General features: G+C 46.6%; 1 protein-coding gene across 1 annotated transcript; it reads right to left on the bottom strand.

The window, feature by feature from the left end:
• Positions 1-5,680: 5,680 nt before the first annotated feature.
• Positions 5,681-7,561, bottom strand: LOC124672663 (AAA-ATPase At3g50940-like). The gene is made up of 2 exons (XM_047208856.1): positions 6,440-7,561; positions 5,681-6,333 (listed from the first exon to the last, which is right to left on the bottom strand). The coding sequence occupies exons 1-2, from the start codon at positions 7,559-7,561 to the stop codon at positions 5,923-5,925; spliced, it is 1,533 nt and encodes a 510-aa protein (XP_047064812.1). The 3' UTR covers positions 5,681-5,922.
• Positions 7,562-7,904: the final 343 nt, after the last annotated feature.

Below are 7,904 nucleotides of genomic sequence, written 5' to 3' on the forward strand. Positions count from 1 at the left end.
TCAATTACGCATAGGATGTTCCGATTATATGGTGAAAACCCTAGACTATCGTGGATTAGTTTAGCTTGATATTGATAAAGCATGATCCCCATGTCCTGATAAATCTAACATGAACCATGGGGCAATCGGCTCTTTGAGCCGATCCACAGAACAACTTAAGAGCCGATCGGGGCTCGTATTTAATGTTTACGTGTTTGCCATGCAGAAACTAGTCGAAGCAATCCATCACCTTCCCGACCAGGTATAGGTCAGGTGGCACGCCTCGTAAGCACCAGGACGCGTGTGCCAGAAGGCATTGCGGGACGTCGCCCGAGGGACCAGGGTCAGCCGCAATCCTGGGAGCCTCCCGGCTCTACTGTGTTGCCCGTCGTTGCTCGCCGGTGGGTTTCTGACCGCAACAAACTCGGACTTTAAAAAACCTTATCATAACCCTGCGGGAGTTCCAAACAACTACAACAATGGAGGTAATAATGAAAACCTCCAGTCACTTGAAGATTCTCTAAAAAAAACTATGCAAGCTCAAATGACCAAAATAATATTGTTATGAAATGATTGGAAATCAGGAAACTGCTTTAGGACAACTATCTAAATCAGTTGTCATTATGAAAACGGGTATACATGATCTGGAGGATAGAACAAAAGTTATATAGGCACAACTGGGATATATGAAAGTCAAACGCTAATCCTTTCCAAGTTTCTAGGAAAGCCTGAATCCGAGTTGCAGATCTTAAGATGATGATAAGTAGCACAGGTAAATAAAACTTGAAAAGCTCGACAACAAGAATGTTCCTTCACCTGACTACTTTGTTGAAGATTTAGTGAAGATGATTGATTTTAAAAAAATCGATATTGAAGCAGGTAATGAACTGCATACCAATATTTTATTAGTATTATGGCTACAAAGGTACGTGAGCTCGAAATGAATTATAAGAAGTTATATGAAGAAAAGTCCCTGCTAACCTTGAATATATCTTTGAGCGAATTGTTAAAACATAAGTTGGAATGAATGAGATAGCTACACTTAGTGATCTTGGTGCAAGTGTTTCAACTATCCCTGAAAAATTATTTGAGACTCAATCTTAGTTCATTCAATGTTAATCAACTTAAACTTCATCGATCTGATTCTACTTACAAGTAAGTTGAAGGCATACCGAGTGTCTGTACCAAGCGGTCGACAACAACATGTACGCCCAGACGAAGATAACGATCACTGCTACAGTCATGGTGACTGTAACACCACATCAACGATTCTTCATCTGCCGCCAAGATCTCACACAAGGTTCTCATCTTAGTCTGCGATCTTGTTGAAGGCGATGCCACCATGCACCAGCTCCTCCTTTTAGCTTGTATGCAACCAAAGAAACTCTACGATCTTCTGGAATATTCATGACATCAAAGAAAGTCTCCACCTCATACAACCAATCAAGGCACCCCTCAATATCAACATTTCTATTGAAAGTGGGGATATCAGCTCTCACCTTGTATGTATCCCTTGCATATGTAGAGCTGTGAACTCTTGGATATGTATAGAGATCAGGTTTTTCAAGTCCCTCATCATATTCATCACCTTCGGAAGCTTCAACATACATTGGCCTCTTTGAAGTATGCTGAACAACATATGGATGAGGTGTTTTTGCTTCAAGACGACCTCCCATTCTTCGACGCCTATCATCTGCCTCCTTTGATGAATCTTCATTGGCAACGGGAGGTACACCCTTCCTTAACATCTCAACTAGCTGATCAAATTTGCGGTTAAGATCTTCATGGAGCGCTTGGATTTGTTGATCTACAACATCCACTCTTTTCCCCAAATCCTCCATTGCTTGGTGCAACTCTCAATAAGGAGACCAACAGCTGGATCGGATCAGCAAGGCTCTGATACCACCTGAAGCAGCACAAGGTTGTGGAGGAACAGCTCCACCGTGTTGCTACAATGTGAACAGCACAAATGTTGAAGGAACCGCTTCAACGTGCTGCGCTAGATATCGCTCTAGGGGCGTAACCTAGATATCGCTCTAGGGGCGGGGCTGTCAAGAGTTCAATCCAAAACTCTCAACACGCAAGATCTAGTCAGAGATCTAAGACAGAACACAAGGTTCCATTTATTTGATAGGTAGGGGGTACATAGTCTGATTACATAGGTAGAGGTTGGACCTCTATTTATAGGCTGCATGAGCCTTCACTACTTAGCTCTACTTACAACTAGAGTGTTCTAGAGAACACTACATAAGCTAGGGAAAGAACTACAAATATCCTAGTTACAACTTATACTAGAATCTTTGAAAACCACTACAACACACATAACTAGAGGGCCATATTACCTATAATATAGTAGAAGTGTGTAGAAGCTAGTACTGGATCTTACTTATGTTTTATTTTTATTTTATTTTATATACTGTCCCTCGTCATTCTCCCCTGGTTGTTTAGAACTCGGCCTCGAGTTATCTTCATAGAGTGCTTGTTCTTGATGATAAAGAGCCAAGTCTGCCACATTGAATATGTTGGATATTCCCATCTCAGCTGGAAGATCTATCATGTAGGCATTATCATTTATCTTCCTTAGAACAGAGAAGGGCCCGTATTTCCACCATCTAAGTTTCTCTTTAATGTCTAATGGTGCTCCTTCTTTCCGGAGGTATACCATCACCTTATCACCAACCTGGAATGATTTTAGCCTCCGTTTGTGGTCACTTTTCTCCTTCTCCTTAGAGCTATTACGATTTGATTGATTTGGTAGAATGATGATCTTCCGCTTGTTCCAAGTGAAAGAGTAAGAATTTTCCTTCCCTTTGTGTGTTGTATTCACATCATATTTCCAAGGTCTCCCGAGAAGAACGTGGCTGGCATCCATATCAACAACATCACATAACACATTTGCGTGATAGTGCTTGCCCAAAGAGAGTGGCAGGTTGCATTGTTTGGTGACCCTCATATTCACTCCTTTCTTGATCCACCCAATAGTGTAGGGGTTTGGATGATCATGTGTCTCAAGCTTTGAATGATTCACCAAATTCTGAGAGATAAGGTTTTCACAGCTGCAACCATTAATCACTAATTTGCATACCTTGCCATTCACCGTGCATTTTCTCTCAAATATTTTCTTTTGTTGTGTGTTGTCGGGCTGCGGTGTTGAGCACAAGGGGCGCTGAATCACGCATACCACCTATTTTCCCTCTTCTTCACAAATATTGTGTCCTTCTACATCTTCAGATTCATATTCTTCCCCATCTTTTCCATCATGGATTGTTGTGTTGACAAATTTACTCAATGAGCAATTGCTAGATACATGTCCTCTTCACCACATTTATAGCATTTTATCACAGGCTTTGCCCTACTCTTACCTCCGGCTTGCTTTGGGACAGTTTCTTTTGCATCGGGTTGAGTGGTCTCTTCTTCCCTTCCGTGGGAGTGACTCCTAGACGAGTCTTCCATATGAGAATATGGAGCCTTACTTGCCTTTCTTGCCTTTACCAATCTCTCTGCCTTTAATGCTGAGCTTGTGCTTGATCAAGGGACCAAATTTGTTGCATCATCAAACGGTCCTGGATAGCATCATTGAGACCATTGATGTATCTTGCAACTTGTTGATCTTCAGTTTCACCAAGGTGGCACCTCACTTGTAGCCTTAGGAACTCCTCCGTGTATTCTGAAACGGTCCTATTTCCTTGGGCACAATTCTGAAACTGAATAAATAGGATCTGATCATAATCTGCAGGCAAAAATCTCCCTTTCAAAAGATTCTTCATCTGCCGCCAAGATCTCACACAAGGTTCTCCTCTTAGTCTGCGATCTTCTTGAAGGCGATGCCACTATGCACCAGCTCCTCCTTTTAGCTTGTATGCAACCAAAGAAACTCTACGATCTTCTGGAATATTCATGACCTCAAAGAAAGTCTCCACCTCATACAACCAATCAAGGCACCCCTGAATATCACCATTTCCATTGAAAGTGGGGATCTCAACTCTCACCTTGTATGTATCCCTTGCATATGTAGAGTTGTGAACTCTCGGATATGTACACAGATCAGGTTCTTCAAGGCCCTCATCATATTCATCACCTTCAGAAGCTTCAACATACATTGGCCTCTTTGAAGTACGCTGAACAACATGTGGGTGAGGTGTTTTTGCTTCAAGATGACCTCCCATTCTTCGACGCCTATCATCTGCCTCCTTTGATGATTCTTCATTGGCAACGGGAGGAACACCCTTCCTTAACATCTCAACTAGCTGATCAAATCTGTGGTTAATATCTTCACGGAGCGCTTGGATTTGTTGATCTACAACATCCACTCTTTTCCCCAAATCCTCCATTGCTTGGTGCAACTCTCAATGAGGCGACCAACAGCTGGATCGGATCAGCAAGGCTATGATATCACCTGAAGCAGCACAAGGTTGTGGAGGAACAACTCCACCGTGTTGCTACAATGTGGACAACACAAATGTTGAAGGAACCACTTCAACGTGCTGCGCTAGATATCGCTCTAGGGGCGGGGTTGTCAAGAGTTCAATCCAAAACTCACAACACACAAGATCTAGTCCAAGATCTAAGACAGAACACAAGGTTCCATTTATTTGATAGGTAGGGGGTACATAGTCGGATCACATAGGTAGAGGTTGGACTCTTTTTATAGGTTGCATGAGCCTTCACTACTTAGCTCTACTTACAACTAGAGTGTTCTAGAGAACACTACATAAGCTAGGGAAAGAACTACAAATATCCTAGTTACAACTTATACTAGAATACTCTGGAAACTACTACAACACACATAACTAGAGGGCATATTACCTAGAATATAGTAAAAGTGTGTAGAAGCTAATACTGGATCTTACTTATGTTTTATTTTTATTTTATTTTATATACTGTCCCTCATCAATATCTCACTCAATGAATGGTATTAACTTTGCAGGCACGAGGTGAATTTACAAATGTTAATAAGGAATCCCCAACTGCAATGTAACACCTAACTTGGGTGACATGCTTCATCTCAACTTGGATCGTCAAGCACACTAAACCCGTGGAGACATCACTTGCAGAGGAATCGCATCGATCCTTGCCACCACGTTTGGACTCAACTTATGTAATCTTCAACCATTGGGTAGTGATACGTGTTTTTCATTTCGTACTGGTATAGATAAGGAACATACTTTGTTCCTAACCTTGGACCTAGATGGTTATTTCCCACTCATTTACCTAACAATCTATTCTTTATCAAGAATGGATAATTGCATTGTGTTGCATGAGGAGAACAAGAAGTCAATCTTGAAGTCGAAGCTCCTCCTCTATCGTCCCCGGCCATTCTTCTATGTCCTGCCCCTTCTTATCTGGCGCCGACAACCCCGCACCCCCTCCCCCAACCCTAAGTTTCCGTAGTGGGCTGAACTTATGGGAAGAGATAAGATAGGGTGAGACCCACCAGCACAAATCTTGGAACAATAATCTTGGAACCATGTACCAACCATTAAGGAGGTGACTGAGCATTAGTCTAAAATTTTCCGCTAAGTGAAAATTAACAAAACCGCTTTAAAATAGCAAGTGCATACCAACCTGAGCCGGTTCTCACTTCTCACCCCAACTTCCATTCCCATTTTCCCATCCCAAAGTACACGGCCCCCTATTAGGAAGAAGATCCCATTCAAGACACATAGGTGAAATTGTTTCTTTGATAAAGATGGTGCTTTCCGACAAGAGTCAAATCAGATACCAAGCTAAAGCATCAGGAGAAGTTGTAATGAACTAGGCAATCCCCAAATTGCGTGCGACCCTGCGTGACACTACAATCAGAAAACGATCAAAAGAGCATTGTGACAACTAATAGTCTTGCAGCAACGTGACAATGTGACTGCAAGACATTTGCAAACCAAGAGGCAATAGTCAGATCATCTCGTTCCGAGACTACCTAGTTCTTGATGTGAGCTAATTGAGTTACTTGACTTCATGCTTTCCCTGGAGCTTATCTTCATCCGTACTCTGCATCTTACTCTGTTCCTGCTTCTTCTCTTTGAGGAACTCTGTGAGACCTCGGAGCGCGACGTCGGGGTCATTGGTCCTCAGCAGCATCTCGGATACCTCGGCCGGCGTCACCTGCACCGCCGCAAGCAGTTCCTGTATCTCCGGGAACAGGGGGTGGTCGTCGACGACGAAGTAGTTCCGGGCGAGCGTCTTGAACGCCTCCCAGCAGCAGAAGCCCATGTAGATGTGCATGTCCATGCGCCCCGGCCGCAGCAGCGCCGGGTCCAGGCGTTCCTTGTAGTTGGTGGTGAGGACGATGATGCGCTCCTCGCCGCTCGTCGACCACAGCCCGTCGATGAAGTTGAGCAGACTGGATAGGGTAATCTGAGGTTCCGAGCGCACAGACAGACATGGACATATCGGCATTAAGAAAGTTATGAAATGTGTTGATGCTGAGAGCAATAGGGTGAAAACGTTCGGAATCAATTACCTCAGTATTGCGCGCGCGCGGCGGTGGAATTTCCATGATGTCTGACGAGACACCGCCATCTTTGTCGCCAATCAGCGCCGGTGTCTTGCTCTCCTTGCCGTCCACCGCCCTCGACATGGCATCGCAGCAGCAGTCGATGTCCTCGATGACGAGGATGGACTTGTCGGACATGGTGATGAGCAGCCACTGCAGCATGGAGCTATGCACGTGGGAGAGGTCGAGGTCGTAGATGTCGTAGCGGAGGTGGTTGGCCATGGCGGCGACCATGCTGGACTTGCCTGTGCCGGGCGGACCGTAGAGGAGGTAGCCGCGCTTCCACGCCTTGCCGATCCGCCGGTAGTGGTCCCTCCGGTTGGCGAACAGGTCGAGGTCGGCGACGATGGACTGCTTGAGCGTCGGGTCCATGGCAAGCGTTGCGAAGGTGGCGGGGTGGTGGTGCTTCAGGCTGAACCACTTCCGCCCCTCGTTGAGGCAGATCCTGAGCGATCGCTCCCGTTGCCTCGTCTCCTCGGCCGAGGTCATGACGAAGGGCACGTACCTCTCCATGGCCATGTCCGTGTGCTCCGCGTCGAAGCTGAGCATCAGCACGAACTCGCGGTCGCCGCCGATGCCGGACTCCCCGTTACCTGCACACTTCTTTCCTCCTCCTCCGCCGTTGCTCTTCTCGACGGACGTCCACGTGAACTCGACGCCGTCGAAGACGTCGACGGTGGAGTCCCCGGGCTCGAGGAACAGGCGCTTCGTCCAGCTTCTCAGGCCGGCTTCGTCCCTGGCCGCGCAGAGCGTGAGCCCGAGACGGCGCATGGCGCGCGGATCGAGCCTGGTGGACAGGTACGTCCGCGCTGCGTCGAACAGGAGATTCTCCTCGCGACCGCTGCCGCCGCCGGTCTGGCTCCGCACCACGAGCGTGCGCCACTCCTTGGCGCCGAAGCCGAACCGTGCGCGGAGCAGGGACGCGCCCCAGCGCACCGCGGCGCGCAGCTCTTCGGGGAGGAGCTCCCGTGCCATGCTCCGCGCCAGCACGGCGTACGCGGCCGCGGAGGCCGCCGAGCTCAGCGCCTTCCTGTACGCCTCCGTCGCCTTTCCGCCATAGGCACCCGCGCTGGATGGTAAGAGGTCCATCTGCGCCTTTCTTGGTTTCTGCCTGGCTTTCTCCTTCCTTGATTTGGCTTGATTTGAAGCTCAGCTGTGCGAGTGAAGTTGTTTGCTTTTACGGCTGCATGCCATGGCGAATTGGCGATGGCACCAAGTCAGACGTCCTTTTCGCAGTGCGGCTACGTGTTGGAAGTTGGAGCCATAAGCTTGACTCGTCAAACTATTAATGGATGTTTTACTTTACAAAAATTAAATGCATGTTTACTGCGTGAGAGCATCTTCCATCGGCTCGTCAAAACATTTCCTCACTATAATTTCCACATTCGCCAACAGATTCCAGGAATTTGCCACTAATGTCCTTGTAATAAGA

This window comes from Lolium rigidum, chromosome 7, assembly GCF_022539505.1.
Source record: "Lolium rigidum isolate FL_2022 chromosome 7, APGP_CSIRO_Lrig_0.1, whole genome shotgun sequence".
Classification (NCBI taxonomy): domain Eukaryota; kingdom Viridiplantae; phylum Streptophyta; class Magnoliopsida; order Poales; family Poaceae; genus Lolium; species Lolium rigidum.